The sequence below is a fragment of the Rhinatrema bivittatum genome, chromosome 7 (assembly GCF_901001135.1).
Source record: "Rhinatrema bivittatum chromosome 7, aRhiBiv1.1, whole genome shotgun sequence".
Classification (NCBI taxonomy): domain Eukaryota; kingdom Metazoa; phylum Chordata; class Amphibia; order Gymnophiona; family Rhinatrematidae; genus Rhinatrema; species Rhinatrema bivittatum.
The window spans coordinates 223,612,715-223,638,740 of record NC_042621.1 but is presented as its reverse complement, the minus strand read 5'-3'; the positions used below and the strand labels follow the sequence as shown (position 1 = coordinate 223,638,740).

Sequence of the window (26,026 nt, the reverse complement as noted above, 5' to 3'; positions counted from 1 at the left end):
ATTAAGATATAAGAGTAATACAACAAGAAAATAAGAAACATTTTGAATTTATACATATATAAAAAATTCTTTTTTGATGCTGTGGGAATTTTTTGAGACCTATGATTATGAAAAATAGGGGAAAGTAATTATGCTGGATGGTTCAGACTTTTTGGGCAAAACTGTCCTTTAGTGAACTGATATACCCCATTATAAGATGGTCTCTTTATAGGATCTATTACCCTTGGTTATTATTTTTTGGTTGGTTTAAATATATATCTGTTAGAATAATTGTTTAGCCCTGTTTATGCAATACATTTCATATTAGCAACAGGGGAAAAAGCAATCCAGCAGTGGCCGAGAGGATAAATTTAAGAAACTCCAAGGATTCAACTAATTAAAAAAAAAAAAAAAATACTGCACACAGGCTCAAACACAACTAATAAATCACCTTTTCTTCTTGTGATCAAATTTCTCTCCATCACCCTCGTCATCACTAAAGTCGGAGTCATACCCGCCAAGGTCCCGCACCTGGGAGAAATTACAAAATGTAAAAGTCTGACTTTTCAGGTTTCTCACAGAGGCAAAAACCAGGAGGAAAAACACACGTGAAATGAGGCATTAGGTAATCAGGAATCTCCATTAGATAAATGTCAAATATATAATTATATTATAGAATTACTCTACATATATTTCTTTAATCAAGCATGCATAATCAAATCTTGGCTTCTGCCAAATGAGAAAACAGTGGTGCATAATAGCTAGCTCTTGTCTAACAGTAATCCTGCTGTTAGTCCCTTTCCACCAATAGTTTGGGTGCACTGCTTAACTATTCCTTGTTTTATATATCTTTTTATTACATTAAAATTGTTCACTGTACTAGGCAAGATTTTGTTTTCAAATAATTGCAAACTGCACCCAAAAAACTGAAGTAATATCACTGTACATCTGCTGGAAAGTTAATAGTATCCAGTAGTCATGCTGGCATCTCAAAACATTTCACACATTTTTTTTTCAATTTCTAATGGGAGCACCTTGATAAAATATTCCATTTTGGAAATGTTATTTATTAAATTTTGTTTCATAGATTTTGCTGCCATTTTATCTAGCTTCATATTAGTAAAAAGAGAATGAGAAAAATGGAGAGCACTCTTGGGCGATGACAAAAAAAAAAAAAAATGGTCAAGATCAGTTGGCAAAACTAGGTATGAGGAAGCAGGGTCAATGCTAGGACTTTTGCTGCCCTGTGGGAAAAATTACTGTGCTCCCCCCCCCACCCCCAGCCTCCAGTTCATCTCCCTCTAATAATCTAAGCTTTAAAATCTGACATTCCTCCCTACCTGGGACTACCCCCTCTCCTCTGGAACCCATGGCCAGTCAAGGGTATTATATGTTATAAGCGAACTTTAAAGGCCCAACTTCACATGCACACACAATTAAACATTTTGCATTTATAACAGATTTTATATTAAAAAGAACAATCTGAGTAAAGTCTTCCGAGGTAAAAATATCACTTACAACCACCTGTATATTATGGGGTCAATTTTAAAAGGAGCGCACGCGTGTCCATGTGCATGCGGTTCCCGACACACGCACATGGATGCATTGATTTTTTTAACATGCGTGCACCAGCACACACACGTGGCCCCAAGCACGTATGCACCGAATTTTCGAATATTACGAGCGGCAACGCAATTGGGCCTTACCCCCCGCCTAACCTTCCTTCCTTTTCCTCTCTCCACCCCAACCCCTAACTAGCTACCCGAAAATGTTTTATTTTTCTACTTACTGCTCCTCCTGAGCAGAAGTAGTTTCCACGAGCCGGCCAGATGCCGGCGCATACTGTCCCAGCTGGCCTCCATCTTGCCCCATACGGCCCGCCCCTTTATTTAGGCCCGGCACTTTGCGCGTAGCGGGATTTACACACGTGGCTGGGCCAAGCGGCGCACACAAAGCCCACCACGCATGTCCATTATAGAGGGACACAAACTCTGCTACCATTGCCTGGTCCAGATCATGACCAAGTCAATTGTTTCAGTTGTGAACAGATTCCCTGCAAACATAAAGGTCCAGGGCCTGAAAAATGGAGGAACTACTTACCTGATAATTTCGTTTTCCTTAGTGTAGACAGATGGACTCAGGACCAATGGGTATAGTGTACTCCTGATAGCAGTTGGAGACGGATCAGATTTCAGTCTGACGTCAGCCCCTAGTACATATACCCCTGCAGGAAGTGCAGCTCTTCAGTATTTTCCGTCTCCACACACTGGATGCCATCAGACCGAGGACTTGGAGGTAATCCCATGCTTCAAGACCACGCAGACCATGGCATCCACTTTTGGGCATGTCAGAAGGTCTTTGGCCGCCAGGTCCAGGGGGTACATGGCTGCCATAGCTCATCCCCCTTTGAATGTGGACCCTGGAGCACTCCATTCCAGGTCAATTAGCTGCTGGACGGCTTGTAACAGAGGGAAATGGCGAGAGGTCTGGCGGAGTCCCGCTAGCAGGGGATTCGTCTTAGGCTCCCTGAAGCACTTGTGCCTGGGATAGCAAGCTCCTTCAGGCTATGGGTGACCAGGTCTGGGAGCTCGTCCTTGGCGAAGAAGTGTCTCATGGTTCGGTGAGGGTCTGTCCCCGGGGGGGGGGGGGTTCCCCCTCTTCTAGGGGCTCTGATTCCTCTTCAGAGTTGTCCATGACCCCGTAGATGGGGCTTCTGGGCGGTGGAAACATTTGGCTGAGCCTAGAGGGGCCTGGGGCATAAAGGTCTTCTGGTGGAGGCTGTGGCTGTTTAGCCAGAGGCTCAGTCTGCATGTGAACGAAGGTGTGTAGACCTTTGAAGAATTCCACCCATGAGATAGATGCTGGGTCCAAGCTAAGGGGCGCAGTGTCCCTGGGGGTCCCCGTTTGAGGGGGTGTCCCGCTGGAATTTGCTAGGTCCAGGGTACTCACTGAGGAGCTAGTACTCGGCCCTGAGTGGGACTGGATCTCCCAGGGCCTCCTCGCACTGAACGCACAGGGCATTGGCTTCTTCGTTTTGTGTGGCTCTAATGTGGCATGCTGGACAGAGGCCTTGAGCCTTGATCTCCGTTTCCAGTGGTGCCATGGGTATAGGCGCGTAAATCCTTATGAGCTCCGGTGCACCTAAGATGTGCATGCGGGTTGTGCGCGCAGTCTATCAAGAAGATTTCTACCTTATCTTGTCTTTGGCGCTTCCCGGTTTCGTTCCAGGCGGTCTCTGGCTGCGGGGGGAGGGAAAATACCTTCACCGTCGCGCTCAAGGATGCACCCGCTGCCTCTCAGCCGTGCCCGAGATCGGGGGCTAGGTCCCCGCCGCGGATCGGCCGCCGGACCGAGGCTTACCTCCGAGGGACCACGAAAATCACCTCGGGAATTCTCAACTGGGGGAGGGACCTGAGGGTATCACCGCATGAGAGCGGGGCTCGTCTGTAGAGGTAGGCTTTCTTCTGATTCTGGGTTTTCTCCGTTGATTTTGTTCTAACGCTGTGAGAGCGTGCAGGTAGTCCCTAACTGCTATGGAGGCGGAAAATACTGAAGAGCCGCACTGGTATATGTGCTGGGGCTGACGTCAGATTGAAATCTGATCCGTCTCCAACTGCTATCAGGAGTACACTATACCCATTGGTCCTGAGTCCATCTGCTACATGCTAGGAAAACTGTCTTTAAATGCACTTATTGTAGCTTTTTTCTTGGTAGATATTACAATGAAAAAGCTTTTTTTTTTTTTTTTTTTAAAGATAGCACTGATTTGGGGACTGCTGAATCAGCAAGGCAATTTTAAAGATAAAAGTTTTGAAAATTTCTTTAAGAAAACAGAGAAAAATAGAGGTACACTTCCATGCTAGTGCTCGGATGAAAAAAGACAGAGAGCTCACAAGGCAATGCCCAAGTGTAAATTCCCACACTGACTATGAGAAAGAGGTTCATTCAGTGCCGCTGGATGATGTCACCCACGTTATGGCTAATTCAGCCCAGCTTACTGACGGAAAAAATTAGCTGTATGAATCTTTTTTTATATTATGTCTACAGTTAGAACTTATAAGTACATAAGAATGAAAGAATATAAAAATTACTATACTGGGTCAGAAGGAGGGTCCATCAAGCCAAACAGCCTGATTCCAACAGTGGCCAATCCAAGTCACAAGTATCTGGCAAGAACCCAAACAGTAAATAGATCTCATGCTGCTATCAAGCAGTAATAAGTAGTGGCTACTTCCTAAGTCTACTTGGTTAATAGCAGTTTATGTTTTAACCACATCCTCCGGTAATAAATTCCAGACCTTAAATTGTACATAGAGTGAATAAGAGTGTTCTCAAATTTGTTTTAAATGTGCTATTTACTAACTTCATGGAGTGTCTTATAGTCTTTATATTTTTGAAAGCGTAAATAACAGATTTACATTTAGACATTCTATTCCACTCATGATTTTATAGACCTCTATCATATCCCTCTCAGCCATCTCTTCTCCTTTATCATTTTGTCATCCTTCTCTATACCTATTCCAAAACAACAATATATTTTTTAAGATGCGACAACCAGAACTGCACATAGAACTCCATGTGCAAGCTTACCAGGAAGCAATGCAGAAGTATTATTTATTTATATTATTTCGCATACAGATATTCTGCATAAACAATCATAACGGTTTACAGCATCAATATAAATACGGTAACATCAAATAAAACACTGAATTAAAAAAACATTTAAAATAAAACAATTAAAACACAAAATACAAATGAAATTAAAACAAGAAATATCTACCATAAAAGTTCATAAAAGACAGCAATTAACATAAAAGTCTCGCTTTCTTCTAGCATGACTGCTCTAATAAAAGACCATTACATCGTTTAAAATACTTTATGATGCTTCCTCTCCAAATGCTCTTCAAAATAACCAGGCTTTTTAAAGGTCTGGTAATTTGACTATAATCTTAACTCAATCGGAATGGAATTCCAAAGTTTCAGTCCCACCAAGGATAGTGCTCTTTCCCTGACTTTACTCAAATGCACAGACCTGACTGCAGGAATACTTAAAAAACCTTTGTTTGTTGATTGTAGATTACGCTGCGGAGTATAAATCCGCAGGGCTGTGTTTAGCCATTCTGTTCTTTCATTATTTAGTGCTTTATATATTAGACCAGTGATTCTCAACATTTTTTTGGCTGGGACACACCTGACTGAACACGTGACCATCACGGGGCAAAATGTAAACATACATTCTGCATTCACAGGAATCCGCTGTGAATCCCCTCAACCCCCAGCAACGAGTGCAGAGCAGATCTAGGGCATTACCCTGTACAACTCGCCATACAAAAAGGATAATCTGGTTCTGATGACATCCCAGTAAAAGCAAAACAAACTCGTTTTACTACCAGGCACAATAGCCTTCCTTATGAAAAGACAGTAATTTACCACTAATGCATAGCCTATTGAGAAAACACAACAAATAAGACTTAACATATAGAAACATAGAAATGACGGCAGAAGAAGACCAAACGGCCCATCCAGTCTGCCCAGCAAGCTACGCAGTTTATCCATTTTTTTTTTTTTAATCTCCCCCCCCCCCCCTTTTTTTCTCCCCCTCCCCCGTCACTATTGGCTTCCAGCACCCTCCGGCCCCAATTCCCTTCCACCCCACCACCAATGCAGAGAGCAGCGCCGTATCTGCATCCCAATGAACATCCAGCTCAATCAGGGGTAGCAACTGCTGCAACAAACGGCCACACCCCTGCCCCATACTCTTACCCACCTCTGTTTTGTTTGTTTGTTTTTTGTTTTTTTGTTTTTGTTTTTTTGTTTTTTGTTTTTTTTTTGGAGATGGCAGCCCTCCAACCTTCCGCTCCGTGAAGGTGGAACACAAACCACTGGCATCCCGCTCCGTGAATGCCTCTGTGGCTACTGCCGCTCCGTGCAGTATTTTGCTGCAAATGCCTACATGCTAGTAAAATACCTCACACCTCAGTCACACTGACCTTCACAGAGTACAGAAAAACCACAAATTATAAATATGGAGACAGAAACTGGAATGGAAAACCAAAAAAGCCACTCTGCATGCAGTGCAAACCTGGAGAAATGGAAAGAGAAATATAGCATCTAACAGACTCTCAGGATTTGCAATAATGCACACAAACTAACCCACACAAAGTTACATCTGTATTATGGAACACACTCAAACAGTAACAACCCTATCTAAGAAATACAAGAATTAAACCAGGCCCTAAACAAAAATACATTTTCTATTGGGAAAACAGAATAACCCAAGCTGCTATAGAGCCCCACACAGAAATAATTGTAAAGCTATACTAAAAATGTTACAAAACAGCTGCTGAACAGAATAATATCCAACAATTAAAAACTCAAAAATTATTAGAACAGGTTCAAATATCAATAAAATATTTCAAAACAGCAGATATCACATAATACGCTAAAATGGTAGTCAATCAAGAAAAATAAATTTAAAAAGCCACCTTTACTTACTCTCTCCAGCAACTCTCCTACTCCTTTCCCTTCCAGGCCAATAGCACTCACCAGAAGCAGCAAGGGCTGCTGAAGCTGTCCTCACAGTCCGCTTCCTTAGCGCCCACAACCAGTCAGTCACACACACACCCCCAATTAGTCGCCAGGACCAGTCATCTTCCTGACCAGTCTCTCTTACTCACACAGAAACACATCACCTCCCTGACCAGTCTCTCTCTCAATCATACTCATGGTCTCTTATATACAAGCTCTCAATCACAACAAAAGCTCTCGCACTCATTCACATAAGCTCTCACCCAGGCTTCCATTCACTCACACACACACACACAAGCTCTCACCCAGGCTTCCATTCACTCACACACACACACACACACACACACACACACACAAGCTCTCACCCAGGCTTCCATTCACTCACACACACACACACACACAAGCTCTCACCCAGGCACCCCATTCACACACACACACACACACAAGCTCTCACCCAGGCACCCATTCACACACACACACACACACACACAAGCTCTCACCCAGGCACCCATTCACACACACACACACACACACACACACACAAGCTCTCACCCAGGCACCCATTCACACACACACACACCCAAGCTCTCACCCAGGCACCCATTCACACACACACACCCCCCCCCAAGCTCTCACCCAGGCACCCATTCACACACACACACACCCCCAAGCTCTCACCCAGGCACCCATTCACACACACACACCCAAGCTCTCACCCAGGCACCCATTCACACACACACACCCAAGCTCTCACCCAGGCACCCATTCACACACACACACACACACACACTCTCACCCAGGCACCCATTCACACACACACACACACACACGCTCACCCAGGCACCCATTCATTCACACACACACACACACACACACACACACACACGCTCTCACCCAGGCACCCATTCACACACACACACACGCACACGCTCTCACCCAGGCACCCATTCACACACACACGCTCTCACCCAGGCACCCATTCACACACACACACACGCACACGCTCTCACCCAGGCACCCATTCACACACACACGTGCGCTCTCACCCAGACACCCATTCACACACACGCACACGCTCTCAGCCAGGCACCCATTCACACACACGCACGCGCTCTCAGCCAGGCACCCATTCACACACACACGCGCGCTCTCAGCCAGGCACCCATTCACACTCTCACACACACACACGCTCTCACCCAGGCACCCATTCACACACGCTCACCCAGGCACCCATTCACACACACAAGTTCTCACCCAGGCACCCACTCTCACACACACACACACGCTCTCACCCAGGCACCCATTCACACACACACACACGCACACGCTCTCACCCAGGCACCCATTCACACACACACGCTCTCACCCAGGCACCCATTCACACACACACACACGCTCTCACCCAGGCACCCATTCACACACACGCACACGCTCTCACCCAGGCACCCATTCACACACACGCACGCGCTCTCAGCCAGGCACCCATTCACACACACACGCGCGCTCTCAGACAGGCACCCATTCACACTCTCTCACACACACACACACACGCTCTCACCCAGGCACCCATTCACACACGCTCACCCAGGCACCCATTCACACACACAAGCTCTCACCCAGGCACCCATTCACACACACGCACACACAGATACACACGCTCACCCAGGCACCCATTCACACACACAAGCTCTCACCCAGGCACCCATTCACACACACACACACACACACACACGCTCTCACCCAGGCACCCATTCACACACACACACACACACTCTCACCCAGGCACCCATTCACACACACACACACACACTCTCACCCAGGCACCCATTCACACACACACACACACACACACTCTCACCCAGGCACCCATTCACACACGCTCACCCAGGCACCCATTCACACACACAAGCTCTCACCCAGGCACCCATTCACACACACGCACACACAGATACACACGCTCACCCAGGCACCCATTCACACACACAAGCTCTCACCCAGGCACCCATTCACACACACACACACACAAGCTCTCACCCAGGCACCCATTCACACACACACACACACAAGCTCTCACCCAGGCACCCATTCTCACACACACACACGCGCGCGCGCTCACCCAGGCACCCATTCACACACACACACACGCGCGCGCGCTCACCCAGGCACCCATTCACACACACACACACGCGCGCGCGCTCACCCAGGCACCCATTCACACACACACACACACGCGCGCGCGCTCACCCAGGCACCCATTCACACACACACACGCGCGCTCACCCAGGCACCCATTCACACACACACTCACCCAGGCACCCATTCACACACACACTCACCCAGGCACCCATTCACACACACACACACGCTCTCACCAAAAAAACTTCTTCTTCCTTCACTGCAGGGATGGGCTCCAGTTCTGCCGCGGATTTACTCAGGCGAGCCTTCTTTTTTCGCCGCCACAGGAATGGGCTCTCGTAGTTGCCTCGGTCGGGGTCAGGTTTCCTCTTCGCCGCCCCGGGGATGGGCTCCCGTGGTGGGCTCAGTTGGAGGTCGGGTTTCCTCTACCCCACCACGGTTCCATGGCGGCCTTGCTTTGTCGGGGTTGGGTTTTCCTCTTCGCCGCCACGAGAATGGACTCTCGTGGCGGGCCTTGCTTCATCGGGGTTTGACACTGCTATTCCTTCCACCCCACCCCCAGGCTAGGCAATGCCTGCCTCACCAGCCAAAGGCATCCTACTCCCACTGGCAGGTAGAAGGGAGGAGGCTTCTGATTGGCCTGCACGTGGGCAGGCAAAATGAAGGAGGCTTCCATTTGGCCCGAGGGGACTAGAAAAAGGAGAAGGAAAGTACAATGGGGCAGTGGGTCATCGAGAGACGCGACACACCGGTTGAGAAGTGCTGTATTAGACAGAGAACTTTGGGGCAGATTTTCAAAGGGTTACACGCGTAACCCCCAAAAAGCTGCCCCTGCCTGCCCTTGCGCGTGCCGAACCTAAAAGGGGCATGGCCTTAGCCTCCAGGCACAGCGGCCATTTGCCGCTGTGCCCGGGATCGCGGGCTGGCTGTCGGCCGGCAGGCATAACTTCAACAAAGGTAAGAGGGGGGCGGAGGGAACGGAGGCAGGCTGCATGGCTCGGCGTGTGCAAGTTGTACAATTGTGCACCCCTTTGCGCACGCCGACCCTGGATTTTATAATATGCGCGTGGCTGCGTGCGCATTTTATAAAATTGGGCGTAGATTTGTTCGCACCAGGTTGCGCGAACAAATCTGCGCCCGCGCGCAGGTTTTAAAATCTGCCCCTTTGCATTCAATTTCAAATTTTATCGGCAACCAATGCAATTCCATCAAGGTGAGTGTAATATGATCACATTTTTTTTTTACAATAGTTAAGACTCTAGCCGCAGCATTCTGAAACAGTTGAAGGGGTCTCAAAGAATTATTCAGAAGACCCAAAAGTAGAGCACTACAATAGTCTAATTTGGAGAATATCAATGTCTGTAGTAATGTCCTAAAATCATTATAATATAGAAGTGTTTTCAATTTTTTTATAATATGTAATTTATAAAACATTAGTAATATGATCAGAGATGGTTTTAACTTACTGTCAATAATCATACCCAAATCCCGAGCAGAATTAACTAGATTAAAATTGGTTTTACCAACTCTGTGCTTCATTATTACATTCTGGTTTAATCTATTTTTTAAAAGCACTATTTCGGTCTTTTGATGATTTAATGCTAATTTCAGATATAACAGCAATTGTTGGATAGAGGTCATATATATTTCTAATAATTTCAAAGTATTTTCCACAGAATCTAATACTGGTAATAGCATTTGTACATCATCGGCATAAATATAATGTGTAATCTCTAAGCCAGATAAAGTTTACAAAAGGAGGGCATGTATAAATTAAATAAGGTTGCTGTAAAGATGAACCTTGAGGTACTCCGGAATCAAGAGATATTTTGTCTGACTTAAAAATCCCCATCTATATGATCGCTCACTCAAATAAGACCTAAACCAAGATAGAGTTATTCCTGATAATCCAATTTCTGACATAGAAACATAACACAGAAACATAGAAATGACGGCAGAAGAAGACCAAACGGCCCATCCAGTCTTCCCAGCAAGTTTCACACTTTTTTTTCTCATACTTATCATACTTATCTGTTACTTTTGGCTCTTAGTAACCTTTTGGTTCTATTTCCCTTCCACCCCCACCATTAATGTGGAGAGAAATGATGGAGCTGTATCCAAGTGAAATATCTAGCTTAATTAATTAGGGGTAGTAACCACCGCAATAAGCAAGCTACACCTATGCTTATTTGTTTACCCAGACTATGTAATTCAGTCCTTGTTGGTTGTGCTTCATTCCCCCTGCCGTTGAAGCAGAGAGCTATGCTGGATATGCATTGAGAGTGATCTATCAGGCTTATTTGGTTTGGGGTAATAACCGCCGTAACAAGCAAGCTACTCCCTGCTTTTTTGTGAATGCAAATCCTTTTTTCCACATTTCCTCTTGCCATTGAAGCTTAGAGCAATGTTGGAGTCTTAGAGCAATGTTGGAGTCGCAGTAACCGTGTGTATGTTTATTGAATAAGGGTATTATCTCCAGGTAGTAACCGTCATTCCTGCGAGCCACCCACTCTTCATTCACGTCCTCTTGACTTTATGGATCCACAGTGTTTATCCCATGCCCCTTTGAAGTCCTTCACAGTTCTGGTCTTTACCACTTCCTCCGGAAGGCAATTCCAGGCATCCACCACCCTCTCCGTGAAGAAATACTTCCTGACATTGGTTCTGAGTCTTCTTCCCTGGAGCTTCAAATCGTGACCCCCTGGTTCTGCTGATTTTTTTCCGACAGAAAAGGTTTGTCGTTGTCTTTGGATCATTAAAACCTTTCAAGTATCTGAAAGTCTGTATCATATCACCTCTGCTCCCCCTTTCCTCCAGGGTATACATATTTAGATTCTCAAATCTCTCCTCATAAGTCATTCGATGAGGACCTTCCACCTTTTTGGTCGCCCTTCTCTGGACTGCCTCCATCTTGTCTCTGTCTCTTCGGAGATACGGTCTCCAGAATTGAACACAGTACTCCAGGTGAGGCCTCACCAAGGACCTGTACAAGGGGATAATCACTTCCCTTTTCTTACTCGATATTCCTCTCTCTATGCAGCCCAGCATTCTTCTGGCATTAGCTATCACCTTGTCACATTGTTTCGCTGACTTCAGATCTTAGACACTATCACCCCAAGGTCTCTCTCCTGCTCCGTGCACATCAGCCTTTCTTCCCCGATCGAATGCAGTTCATTCAGATTTCCATTCCCCATATGCATGACTCTGCACTTCTTGGCATTGAATCTCAGCTGCCATATCTTCGACCACTCTTCCAGCTTCCTTAAATCCCGTCTCATTCTCTCCACTCCTTCCAGCGTGTCCACTCTGTTGCAGATCTTAGTGTCATCCGGAAAAAGACAAGCCTTAACTTCTATCCCGTCCGCAATGTCGCTCACAAAGATATTCAACAGGACCGGTCCCAACACCGATCCTTGCGGTACACCGCTTAAAACCGCTATCTCTTCAGAGAGAGTTCCATTTACCATCACACATTGTCTTCTGTCCATCAACCAGTTTGCAATCCAGGCCACCACCTCGGCACTCACTCCTAAGCTTCTCATTTTATTCACTAGTCTCCTGTGCGGGACCGTATCAAAAGCCTTGCTGAAATCCAAGTAGATGACATCAAGCGCTCTTCTTTGATCCAATTCCTTGGTTACCCAGTCAAAAAAGTCAATCAGATTTGTCTGACAGGATCTTCCCCTGGTGAATCCATGCTGCCTCTGGTCCAGCAATTCTCCCGACTGTAGATAGTTCACTATTCTCTCTTTTAACAGTGACTCCATTACTTTTCCCACCACCGAAGTGAGGCTAACTGGTCTGTAGTTACCAGCCTCTTCTCTGTTCCCCGCTCTTGTGAAGCGGGACCACCACCGCTCTTCTCCAATCACTCGGCATCACTCCCATTTCTAGGGATCTATTGAACAGGTCACACAGCGGACCCGCCAGGACCTCTCTGAGCTCCCTCAGTATCCTAGGATGAACCTCATCAGGCCCCATGGCTTTGTCCACTTTCAGTTTCTCCAGCTTTTCCCACACATTTTCTACTGTAAATGGAGTTACATCTACTCCACTCCCCTCCAGTTTCTTGTTAACTAGCAACGGTCCTTCTCCAGGGTCCTCTTTAGTGAACACAGAACTGAAGTATTCGTTTAATATTTCTGCCATTTCTTCGTCTCTCTCCACACATTGATCCTTTCCACCTTTCAGTTTCACTATACCACTTTGAACTTTTCTCTTTTCACTGATGTATCTGAAAAATGTTTTGTCACCTCTCTTTACCTCCTTGGCAATCCTCTCTTCCGCTTGACTTTTTGCTGTCTTGATTAATTTCTTCGTCTCCCTCAGTTCTACCAGATATTCTTCTTTGTGCTCCTCCCTTTGGGATCTTTTATATTTCTTGAACGCTGTTCTTTTAGCCTTTATTTTGTCAGCCACCTCCTTTGAGATTCAGATAGGTTTCATTTTTCTTTTGCTTTTCTTTACTTTTCTAACATATAGATTAGTTGCCTTGGTAATTGCTCCTTTTAGATTGGTCCACTATTGATCCACATCTCTCTCGTTCTCCCAGCCTTTTAGTTCTTCCTCCAGGTACTTCCCCATTTCATCAAAGTCCATGTTTTTGAACTGCAAAACTTGGGTTTTTGTGCTTCTTTTCCGTATCCTTTTTGTAATATTAAAACCATACTGTTTGATGATCACTGGTGCTGAGGTGGGCGCCCACCTGGACATCAGAGACATTATCTCCATTAGTGAGCACTAAGTCGAGTATAGCTCCTTCTCTCGTGGGTTCCATTACCATTTGTTTGAACAAAGCTACTTGCAGGGCATCTACTATTTCTCTACTATTATTAGATTCTGCAGATGGGATTCTCCAGTCTACATCTGGCATATTAAAGTCTCCAACGATCACCACTTCTCCCTTCTTTCCTATCTTTTGGATGTCTTCAACCAGATCTCTGTCCAGCTCTTCCTTTTGGTTTGGAGGCCTGTAAACCACTCCAATAAAAATGGATGCCCCATCTTTTTTTAGGTCGGCCCATAGTGCTTCTTCATTGCCCCATCTTCCTTGTAGCTCAGATGCTTGGATATTGTTTCTGACATAAAGAGCCACTCCTCCCCCTTTCCTATCCTCTCTGTCCTTCCTTGACAAGTTATAGCCTGGTATTGCCGTATCCCAGTCATGAGATTCCGTAAACCACATTTCCGTGACAGCAATGACCAAGTCCGTCTCCACCATTAGGGCATGCAGATCTGGGATTTTATTTCCCAAACTACGAGCATTTGTGCTCATAGCTTTCCAGCTTTCTTCGTTCAGGTTACTGTTGTTCCTGGACTCCTTTTGTGACTTCTTTAGTTGAGTTTTGTTATCCACTTTTCTCTTTGCATTTGTGCAAGGGAAAAGATTAGTGCTTCTGATGACAGAGTCATCCATCACAGTGAGCTTTTTTCTTTGGTTTCTGATCTGGAATTTCTGTATGCATTGGATTTCTTCTCTCTTTTCCGATAACACTTCTATCTTATTCTCAAGAACTTCTTCAATATTTAATACAGAGAAGGCATTTTGTACTTGTTGCACTTGATATAGTTTGTGTCTCCGGATCACAGGTTTAATTCTACCAGAGCCTACTGTAATACTGTTTTTTAAGTTCCTTAATGCCCTGTGTCGGGGGGGGAGGGGGGGGGTAGAGTTGTGGGCTGCACAGCTGTCAATAATGGGTATCTGTGGGTCACAGGTCTTATCCTACCTGAGCCCACAGTGAATCTCTTTTTCCTTGACTTTTGGTTATTCAGTGGTAATGGGAAATTATTTCCTGAATAATGTACAGTGGCTGAGACTTCCTTTATTGAAGCTAATTCAGCTTTAACTTCAGCCAGTTCCTTTTTCAAGGTAGAGAGTTCTGAACAAATGGGGCAAGCCTTAAATTTCCATATGATTACCCTGGAAAATTGGGCATCCAAATGGCAAATGAAATTTAATGTGGATAAGTGCAAGGTGATGCATATAGGGAAAAATAACCCATGCTATAATTACATAATGTTGGGTTCCATATTAGGTGCTACAACCCAAGAAAGAGATCTAGGCATCCTGGTGGATAACACATTGAAATTTTCCCTTTGTGAATCATTTTGCACTTGTTCAAATTAAATTTCATCTGCCATTTAGATGCCCAGATTCCCAGTCTCACAAGATCCTTCTGCAACTGGTCACAGCCTGCTTGCATTTTAACTATGCTGTAAAACTGTGAACCATCTGTAGATATTATCTCACTCATTGCCCAGTTTTCCAGGTTATTAATGAATACATTAAATAATGCTCTCTTGGGGTTCCCCACCATTCATTTTTCTCTACCGAGAAAACTGACCATTTAGTCCTACGCTGTTTCCTATCCTTTTATCAGGCACCAATCAAAAATAGGCCAATTCCTCCTATCCCATGACTTCTTCATTTCCTGAGGCGTCATGAGGAACTTTAGCAAATGCCTTCTGAAATCCATATACACTATATTAACTGGGCTCGCCCTTTTCCACATGCTTATTTACCCCTTCAAAGAAATGTAACAGATTAATAAGACATGACTTTCCTTTCCTAAATATATTAGCTTTTCCCCATTAAGCCATATTCATATGCCTAGTAACATTGCTCTTACCAATATCTTCCACCATTTTACCTGGAACCAGGATCAGGTTCACTGATCTGTAATTTCCTGGATCACTGCTAGAAACCTTTTTAAAAATTGGCATTACATTGGCAGATTTTAATGATAAATTACAGGTTACCAGTAGGTCTGCAATTCCATATTTGAGTTTCTACAGAATGCTGGAGTGAATATCTGGTGATTAGCTACCATTTACTTTGCTCTTCCAGACTGACAGTGATTTGCTTCAGTTATTCTGAATCATCATCTACAAAGAAAGATTACAGTGTGGGTATCTTCACAACATTCGCTACAGTGAAGCCCAAAACAAAGAATTAGTTTAGTTAATTCTCTCTGAGCACCCCTTTAACTCCTTGGTCATTTAGTTGGTTCGATGTACTTGAAAAAAAGTTTGTATTATTAGTTTTTGCCTCTCCTTCTCTAGAACCATCTAATGAGTTTACATATTTATTTATCTATTTGTTTGTTGAGTTTTATATACTGTCATTTGGTAAAGCCATCATAACGGTTTATAAAATTTAAATTGTAACTCTCTTAACAATTGTGGAAAAAGTATAACAATGTGCATATTAAACAGAGGTTAAACATTTCAAGTCCAGAAAGTATCCTTGTGTGGGAGGAGGAGGGATTGTTTGTTCTGGTTGGAGAGAAGTTATTTTGAGGTTTTTGGATGAAAGTTCGATTGGGAGTTAGGATGTTCAGAAGTATGAAAGATCAGTATAGAATTTGCGAAATAGCAATGTTTTTAGGTCTTTTTTGAACGTTTTGAGGTTGGGTTAGGTTCTCAGATCTTTAGGTAGGGAGTTCCAAAATTTAGGGGAGGCAATGGAAAAGGCTCTCTCTCTTGTTGTTGTTAGATGCACATCTCTGATGGGGGGGATGTTTAAGCATCCTGAGTTGTTTGAACGTAGGTTTCTTTGAGGATTCTGGGGGGTTATGTTTAAGCCATTTAGTCTTTGATGATCGTTGTTTAGAATTTTATGAATGATGGTCATTGATTTGTGTTCGATGCGTGCTTTAATTGGGAGCCAATGAAGTGAGATCAATATGGGCGTTATGTTTTCATTTCTTTTTGTTCCTGTCAGAACTCTGGCTGCTGAGTTCTGCAGAATCTGGAGCAGATTGAGGTTTAAATAAGGTATTTCAATTAGTAAGGAGTTGCAGTAGTCGAAGGTGGAGAAAATGAGTAGTTGTAAGACCGTTCTGAAATCATAAGGGTTAAAAAAACGGTTTTAAGTGTCTTGGGGTTAGAAGTCTGTGATATTCTTCTTTAGTTTTATTTGATATGTGGTTCTTAAATGAAAGTTCTTTATCGATGATAATTCCAAGGTTCCTGGTGTGGGTGGTGGGGAGTATGGAATTCATTTGTTTGTCAAGTAAAGACAGGGGTGGCGGAGTTGGATTGGGTTTTTTGTCCATGAGTATTATTTCAGTTTTGTCGTTGTTGATTATGAGCTTCAGAGAATTTAGGAGATGTTTAATTGAGATAAGTAGAGTCGAGATTTTCTTGTAGGTGTCTTCAATCAAATTTTGGATAGGAATTAGAAGTTGAATGTCGTCGGCGTAGAGGAAGTGGATGATTCCATTATCTTTTAGTAATTGGCAGATGGGGAGAAGGTATATATGTTAAATAGGGTGGCGGATAATGCTGATCCCTGCGGCACTCCAGTGTTGAGGTTGATCTTTTTGGATGGGCTGTTATTGATTAAAACTTGGTAGGTTCTGTCAGATAAATAGGAAGAGAACCATTGTAGGGTGGTGTCAATTAAGCCGATTTGAGTCAGTCGTTCTAACAGTATATTGTGGTTTACTGTGTCGAAAGCAGCTGAGAGGTCAAGGAGGATGAGTAGGTATTTTTCACCTTTGTCGAAGCTTCTTAGTATTATGTAATTTAGTGAGAGAAGGAGAGATTCTGTGTTTAGGTTTTTTCTGAAACTTTTATTGGTTAACTTGCAGTAATGGTGTTCAAACTGGTCTAGTCTTCCCTTTGCAAGGCTCAGATGAGGAATCCTTGCTTCCTGCCAGCACAGGGCCTTGGTGGGGCTCTGGGACTACTTTATTTCTCACACTTCCTGCTGGCGGCTATCTTGGTTCGGTCTGGACACATACACATTCCAGGCTGTCTGCACTTTGCCAGAGCTTGGTCTTATGTTTCATGATCCTTACCTTGGTCCTAGATAGTTTTGTGTATTCAGAGTTCCTGCTTGATCATTAGATAGCTTTGCAGCTCCAGTGTTCCAGTCTGGTCATTAGATAGATTTGTACATCCAGTATTCCTGCTTGGTCCTATCCTACTTCAGCGTGTCTTGAGTTTCAGTCCTTCTGCAGTGGTTCTATGTTGCTTCCATGGGCACCAGGTTTGGTTCTACACTTAGTGTGTATCTTCATGTTTCCTTTTCAAGAATTATGAACTACTAGCATCCAAGGGCTCAACCCAAGGGAAAGCTGGCCAACATAGGCAGAAGATGCCCATCTCTGCTCTTACTGGAACCCACCAGTCTTACCCTATCTATGTACCACCCACTCTTGGCTTTAGAGGTCACAGCACCAGCTGACTATACCATTACACTCTTCTCCCAATCAATTTGGGTATTAGGAAAACCCTAAGGAATATGCATGAGATATATTTGCCTACACTGGCTTTAAGAGTCAGATTAATGTAAAAATACATATTAATTACAAAAAGCCTAAAAATCAGACCAAATGAAATAGAAACAGGTTTGGATTTAAGCTGCATGCATAGCAATGGGGTGGAATTGTCAGCCCCCACGGGAACAGGAGACAATGTCTTTCTCTCCCCCTAATCGCCCCTGATCAAATGCTCCCCTCTTGTGGAATCCCCCTCAGCTCTATGTCACAGTGCCTGCCTACAGCAACAAGTGGAGCCAGAAAATTCAGCGTGAGGTTGTGTGAAGCCTCACATGATTCCAGGCCCTATGGCAGCCTGCCCGTTTCTTCCATTAGCCCATGCACTGAATTTCCTGGTTCCACTTGCTGCTGTCGTTGCAGAGCTGGCAGTGTGGGGGCAGGCCTGGATTTAGGCACACAGTGATGGCAACGACACTCCAGTGCCTATAACATTTTGGCAACAGAGGCAGTTGTCTACGTTGCCTATTCCAAAATCTGGGCCTGGACAGAAAGATTGAGCACTGCGGCTTAAAGGGACAGTTAGATCTGGTAAAACAGGAATGGCTGACAGTTTTACAAACATGGTATATCATAAACATTATGCAAACTGAAGTTAGAATAGAACTGGCAAAGTTCTTAAGGAATTTATTCAGGCTGAGCCAATGCTGTAGCTATGATTCATTTAGCCTTTACTGCCATACAACTAGGCTCCTTCATTTTCAGTTTAAACTGATTTTTACCCATAAATTCCCAGATTTTTCCAAAGATGACATTTGGTTTAAACCGATATTCGCCCTAATTTTAGGATGAATAAAAAGCTGCTCTACAGCTGCATATAGGCCTCCCCCACTGCTGGAGGCAAGTGTGGGCCAAAGCACATGCTATGTTTCAAGTCCCATCCTCCACCAGGGAAAATGCTTACCCTCCAGTGCCGTTCATGCAACGTTTCAAGTTCTGCCTTCTTACCCACCAAGCAGCAAAAGTGCCTTGAATGCATTTCAAGCAGGCCCTGTCCACTAGAAGCACTTTCCAGCAGGCTCCCTAGTCCCGCATAAAAGCAGAAGTGCAGTGTTGCAGAGAGAGGGAGCCTCAATAAGCATGCTGCTGAGGGAGAAAGAAGTCTGGAGCTACCACAGGTAAGGATGAATGCTATTGCAGTATGTATTGGGGGGGGGGGGGGGGGGGGGGGGAAGAGGGAGGGAGATTCTCGGTAGTGGGGGAGGAGAGACAGAAGAGCATGTTAGGCAGAGGATGGAGACAGAGATGTGGATGCTGCTGGTGGGTAGAATCTGATGATGTTTTATGATGCTGGGTTCTATCCACCAAAATAAACTCCAATATTTACCCAGAAAAATGAATCATTGTTTCAACTGATTTTTTCCTGTTTTTGTTCTTATCATAATAAATGCTGATAACTTCCTGGGAAAAATAAAGAACATTAAAAACCAAAACTATAAGTCCCTATGTACAATATAGATATACTTTGATGGAAACCCTCCATGCAATCTGGAATTGAATGTTTTAATTAAGGATTTCATCAGTAGTAATAGAAAGTACATCTTTTACTAACTACAATGTTTTTGTGGCCAGATCAGTGCATTATTTATTAGCAGGCCTATCCAGTACCGAGCGGTAGGAAGAGCTGCGTTAGTGCCTGCGGCACCTGTGGTTACCGCCCGCACAGTGCAGCTCACCTACCGCTCGATCCTGAACTCTAATTGCATGCAAATGTAAGCCGCGGCTAATAAGTGCCCGTGAAGCGTTAGGCCCGCGCAACCCATTTTACTGGATAGAGCGCCTATACAGTATCCTGGGTGCGTGGGCCTAAGGCTTCACGCCACGCTGGTATCTGTCATTTCAAATGTCATTTGAAATGACAGATACCAGGAAGTCGGGACTGCCAGTTAAAAGTAAGTTGCTTCGCCGCTCAGTGTCTCTTCTCCCCCCTCCCGGAGCAGGGCGCGAAAAGCAGCCTTGCTCCGGGAGGGGGGAGAAGAGACACTGAGCGGCGAAGCGGAAAAAAAAACCCACTAAAAGCAAGTTTGCTTCGCCGCTCAGTGTCTCTTCTCCCCCCTCCCGGAGCAGGGCGCGAAAAGCAGCCTTGCTCCGGGAGGGGGGAGAAGAGACACTGAGCGGTGAAGCGAAAAAAAAAACCCACCAAAAGCTAAAAGTAAGTTGCTTCGCCGCTCAGTGTCTCTTCTCCCCCCTCCCGGAGCAGGGCGCGAAAAGCAGCCTTGCTCCGGGAGGGGGGAGAAGAGACACTGAGCGGCGAAGCGAAAAAAAAACCCAAAAGCGACTTACTTTTTTGCAGACATCAACAGGAACACCATCGTGGCTGCCCGTAGCTCCTCCCGACGAAGATGGCCGCCTGCACGGGGAAAGCGTGCAATTGGCTGCTGAAGACGTGACGTCACATGGTCACGTCTTCAGCGGCCAATTGCACGCTTTCCCCCGTGCAGGCGGCCATCTTTGTCTTCGTCGGGAGGAGCTACGATCGCAATGTCTTCCTGCTGATGGCTTCAAAATAGTAAGTTTTGCAGGCGTCCAAAAGCGACTTACTTTTGGGATCTTGACAGATCCCAAAAGTAAGTCGCTTTTGGAAAAAAAACAAAATTGTCGCTTTTGAAAAAAAAAAACCAAAATTGCTTTTGTTTTTTTTTTGCTTCGCCGCTGTGTCCCTCCTTCTCCCGGAGCAAGGCTGCTTTTCGCGCCCTGCTCCGAGAGGAGGGGGGACACAGCGGCGAAGCAAAAAAAAAAAAACCAAAATTGCTTTTGGTTTTTTTTTGCTTCGCCGTTTTTTTTGCTTTGCCGTTGCAGTCTCCGTGGCAGCCCCAGTCCGGACATCAGAGGGGGGCTGCAACGTTTTTTTCGCTTTTTTTTTTTTTTTTGGGCTTCGGGAGCAGGGGAGAGGACTGGGGCTGCCACGGAGACCAGCACCCATGATCGCGGCGGGGGCAGGTGAGCGGGGGCTGGGGGAAAGCTTTCCACCTACCCTTACCCATGCCTCTACCGCCTGGGTCAGGGTAGGCGGTAAGTTTGCAGGTTAAACGCGCGACAAAACGGCACGGAAAGATAGCGATAGTCGGGGCGCGGGTTACGGGATGCTAGGGAATAGCTAATTCGCTCGTTTGCATGCAATTTCGAGCTAATTCGCTTGTTTGCATGCAATATACATGCCGCGGGCGGAAGGGGCTGCCCGGGGAATTTAGGACGCGGTAGGAGTAGGTTAAAGGGGATTCAGGATCGCAGGAAGGGCTAACGCGGCCGAAAACGGAGTAAAAAGCGGCTTAGGAGCAGGGTAAACGCAGCCGCACTTTACAGGATAGACCTGTAGATTAATTTATAGGTATAGGGGAGAACAAGGAATAGTCAATTCTAATCCTTGACAGTTATCAGGTCTAATTTTCAGAACAACCAAAATATGATTATCATGAATTTTAAACTGACTATATGCAAATATATTTGATGAATAGTTATCCAGGAAACCAGACTTGCTGAGCACTCCCAAGGGCAAGAGTTGACTATACCTAAAATTAGACTATTTAGAGTTAAGAATTTGGAGCATGAGCAAATAATGAGGCATTACCCTATTGCTGTGTAATTTGGATAGCAAGATTTTAAAAATATTTATAGTGATCAAATAAGGGTCTGCAACAACAACAAAATAAACTGATTTAATTGTTTAACATCACATAATAAGATGTATTTGATTATATTCCATTTCTAAAAAATAATGAATATAAATTGTGGTATTTTCTCAGTATTGCCCATATGTAATGCAGTGACATTAAAGCTTTGTTCATTTGTAGACAATTATTAAACTGACATAATAACTATAATCAATGAGGAGGATATCACTATGAGATAAAATTGTAATCTTCGTTCTAAAATCACCAGACCCCTGCAAAAATATATTAGCAAAACACACGGAAGGATATTAGTAATCAAACCGAGACTTTTCCTATCCTCTTTAATAATGATTTTATAGTGCTTATAGTAAAATTCATTTTAGCTCTAAAGCCAGCTTTAAAAAAAAAAATAAAAAGATTAGATTCTCTGTACGTGTACTGCTGTTTCTCTACATAAGATAACTTTTTACTGCAAACAGCAGTCTGAACGCTACGATTGCCACATTCCCCCATGCTGTGAAACGTTGCATCTTTAGATTGGGCTATGAAATAATAAACAGCAAGTGTCACAGAACGACTCCATTACATTTTGAAAGTGGGGATGGGAAAAATACTTGAACAAAAAGATACATGACAGAAACCAGAACCTCATAAACTTGCAATTACGGTACGTATAATGCGATTCTTTCCCAGCGGACACGGAACGGGAAACGAAGTTAAAAACAAGGCCCAACACGCACCGGTCCCACGCTTGGGGATTAGCGGCGGCCATAGGCCTCAGCCTAAACCAATACCAGATAGCAATCAACCTCAGCCAGTTTACTTACGGCTCCCGAGAGAAGCTCTCGCGCCCGCAGCATCTTGTAGGAGGGGCCGTACCTCCCCCTCTGCGCCGCACACAGAGCCAGGGGCGGAGCCCGCTGACAGTGAAGCACTCTCTGGCTCCGGGCAGAAACGTTTCCTGCGCACGCGCGTTCCGCAACTGAGCTCGGGATGTGTCCTCAGAAAGGAACGCCAAAGAGGCGTGACCGAAAACTCGGGAAAAGGCTAACGAGTGTAAGCGTCTTCAGCTCACCGTAGGTCCTAAGACCTGCACACCTTTCCTGAAAGACGCTTTCTCTTTATGTTACTCATATTCTGTAACTTGAATAATCTTTCATTGTTTCTCTTTTTTTATTTGATTTATATTCAGCTTTTTCAGGCACTTCAAAGCGGATTGCATTCAGATTCTGTAGGTATTTCTCTGTCCCTAGAAGACTCACAATTTAAGTTTGTACCTGAGGCAACTGAATGTTAAGGGACTTTCCTAAGGTCACCAGAAGCAGCAGGTGGGTTTGAACCTTCACAGTTCACTACTCTAACCACTCCATTCCTGATTTCGGCTTTAATTCCTTTCTTTTTCTATTTTATTTTTGTGCTGTTTCTCTGTTGTATGTTTGGGGATTGACTGTCTCCTTTCTGCCTCGGGCATTTGATAGTTGCCTATTAGAAAGAAAACTAGCAGGAAGGGTCCAACAACATATATTCTACACGTACAGAAACTACATGCCACACGCCAGCTGAGCCCACTGCTCAAGGCTATGGTTCTCAATAGCTCTGCAAAATGCTAGACAGGCTGTATGTATTGCACCTCTCCACAGTCCTAGGAAAATTGACTTGGCCTCACTGATAGTGGCTGCTGCACAGAGCATTGGTTTACTCACAACAATGCTCTGTATCTGTATCGCTCCATGGTGAGACTGCACCTTGAATACTGTGTACAATTCTGGTCGCCGCATCTCGAAAAAGATATAATTGCGATGGAGAAGATACAGAGAAGGGCTACCAAAATGATAAGGGGAATGGAACAGCTCCCCTATGAGGAAAGACTAAAGAGGTTAGGACTTTCAGCTTGGAGAAGAGATGGCTGAGGGGGGATATGATAGAGGTGTTTAAAATCATGAGAGGTCTAGAACGGGTAGATGTGAATCTGTTATTTACTCTTTCTGTTAATAGACTAGGGGGCACTCCATGAAGTTAGCATATGGCACATTTAAAACTAACGGAGAAAGTTCTTTTTTACTCAACGCACAATTAAACTCTGGAATTTGTTGCCAGATGATGTGGTTAGTGCAGTTAGTATAGCTGTGTTTAAAAAAGGATTGGATAAGTTTTTGGAGGAGAAGTCCATTACCTGCTATTAATTAAGTTGACTTAGAAAATAGCCACTTCTATTACTAGCAACTGTAACATGGAATAGACTTAGTTTTTGGGTACTTGCCAGGTTCTTATGGCCTGGATTGGCCACTGTTGGAAACAGGATGCTGGGCTTGATGGACCCTTGGTCTGACCCAGTATAGCATGTTCTTATGTTCTCAGGAACAGGCATTGGCAGGTGCCTGCAGATACCATCAGCCTCTCTTGCAAACAAATGACTGCCCCCCACCCCCTGGTCCTATTGCTGGGTGGGGGGCAGTATAAAGAAAAGGGGGGCAGTATAAAGAAAAGAGCGTATAAACGAGCCCTTTATATTAATAGGGACCTCCTTTTTCTTCCAAAAATTAAGGATACAACCCCAATGGCCAATTGCATTCTACCTTTTTCCACTGTCAGTCATGAGGTTTCCAAACTTATTCGCACCCATTGGACAGCTTTATCCCATTGGACAGCTTTATAGAGCACAAATCTAATATTAAGACATTGGTTAGAGGCATCACATTCAGTGGAGGAACTACAATTTTTTATTTTAGATGTGGTCTCGATCCCGGGGAGAGGTGGTGATTTTTCTACAATTTTAATTAAAAGAGAACAGCAATGGATATATATTTTGGACACAGTAGTTCCCAAAGGACTGAATGCTGAACTTGAATGGCATTATTTTATTTAATGTAAATGTTCCTATAGATGTGCTGACTGTTGGGTAATCTATTAATTAGTCATTACTGTGACAAGCGTGGTTTCGCGCCAAAATGACTACCCTGGGCTTTAAATTCAGTGATTTAGATCAGCACTTCGTGCTCCTGAACAATGTATAACACATCTTTATACACAGGTATGTGACTTTGAATAACTTATGTCTGTTATCGGTTCTCCTTTATGTACTTGGCTATACATTTAATTTCTTTTATTCACAGATTGTTAAAATATCCCCCCGAAGCAGCCGGACTGGTGAAACACAGGTCCGTGTCGGGGACTGCTGTTTAGAAATACTGATATGTGACATTAATAACTCAGGAGACACCGTTTAAGAAGTAATAAAAAACACTTCGCATTTAAAATATTAGTCCAAGTGAAGTTTATTGTGCACTCTTTGGCATTGTTTACCTATTGCTGGGTGGGCCATCTTTGGAGGGGGAAGTAGTAAAACAGATAATTGCTCCGTGCTTTAGAGGACCCCCGCATCAGTATGTTAGCTCTGCCCCAGCCATCCCTTGAGAAGAGCTGACAGGTTGAGGCAGAACTGATCATGGCAGGAGCTGTACAACATGCTCCTTCCTCCAAAGCCATAGCTAGGCAATTTGGCACCTATGGCCAAAAGAAAAAGTGCACCTCCTCTACCTCCTCTTCCCCAGGCTGCTGCTGCCACCACCATCCCCCCCTTCCCCTCCCTTGACCACTATCATCAACATCCCCCCAGCTGCAACCATCAACATTAAGCCAAAGCCAACATCCCCTGCCCTCCCCCCAGCCACCTCGCTCTTTGCCCCTCCATCTACAACTAATGACTGTTTCCCCTCTTGAACTTATGATCCTTGCCTCTCAGAACCCCTTGCTCCAAACACAGGTAGTGAAACAGTGTAACATAGTAACATATTGGATGACAGCACATAAAAGACCAAAATGGTCCATCCAGTCTACCCAGCAAGCTTATTTTATTTTTTTTTTAGTAGCAGCTCCTGCTGCTTTGTGCAGGCTACCCCCAAGCCCTCTGTTAGGATTAACAGCAACTGCTGCTCCGTGCTGGTCACCCTCAAATCCTCCATTAAGGCTAGTAGCAACTGCTGCTCTGTGCAAGCCATCCCCAAGCCTTCTGTTAAGGCTAATAACAGCTGTGACAAGGCTAGTAGCAGCTGTGATAAGACAATAGCTAGTGCTAGAGAGATGATGGGATGCATAGGGTGAGGCCTAACCAACAGAAAGAAGTAATCATGCCCCTCTACAGATCACTGGTGAGATCTCTCCTAGAATATTGTGTCTAGCATATATCTAGCAAACCTATTATACAAAAAACAGCAATAACTCCCAGAACTCAAACAGCAACAACCCAATCTATGAAAAAGGTAGCTCTACAAATATTACACCAGGCCTTAGAAAACAAATATGCCTCCTAAAGGGAAAAAATCTGTTCTGCATTAGATAATTTCACAGAAATTACATGGTAGCAGAATCTCTCATCATGATTGTTTGCACAGAACAGACACAATAATCAAATACAGAGTAACAAGATCACAAATTTTAAATGTTCAGATAAAAATTGAAATAGGAACCCCAAGAAGCTTGTAGTGT

General features: G+C 44.4%; 2 protein-coding genes across 6 annotated transcripts in view; one reads left to right on the top strand and one right to left on the bottom strand.

Annotated features, from left to right (window-relative positions):
* Positions 1 to 22,522, bottom strand: part of LOC115095766 (protein FRA10AC1) — a 154,659-nt gene extending 132,137 nt beyond the window's left edge. Inside the window, exons 1-2 of one of the 2 annotated variants that reach the window (XM_029609893.1) lie at positions 22,369 to 22,522; positions 431 to 510 (exon numbers count right to left, since the gene is read on the bottom strand). In XM_029609893.1, the coding sequence (XP_029465753.1) occupies positions 431 to 510; positions 22,369 to 22,401 (113 nt within the window). In that variant the 5' untranslated portion in view covers positions 22,402 to 22,522. The remainder of the gene's footprint in view (positions 1 to 430; positions 511 to 22,368) is intronic. The other variant, XM_029609892.1, reaches the window with a different exon arrangement.
* The window catches only part of LGI1 (leucine rich glioma inactivated 1), a 128,628-nt gene continuing 125,088 nt past the window's right edge, over positions 22,487 to 26,026 (top strand). The window contains exons 1-3 of one of the 4 annotated variants that reach the window (XM_029609889.1): positions 22,487 to 22,597; positions 22,734 to 22,869; positions 24,655 to 24,771. The gene's annotated coding sequence lies outside the window, so the exon portion shown is untranslated. The other 3 variants (XM_029609890.1, XM_029609888.1, XM_029609891.1) reach the window with 3 other exon arrangements.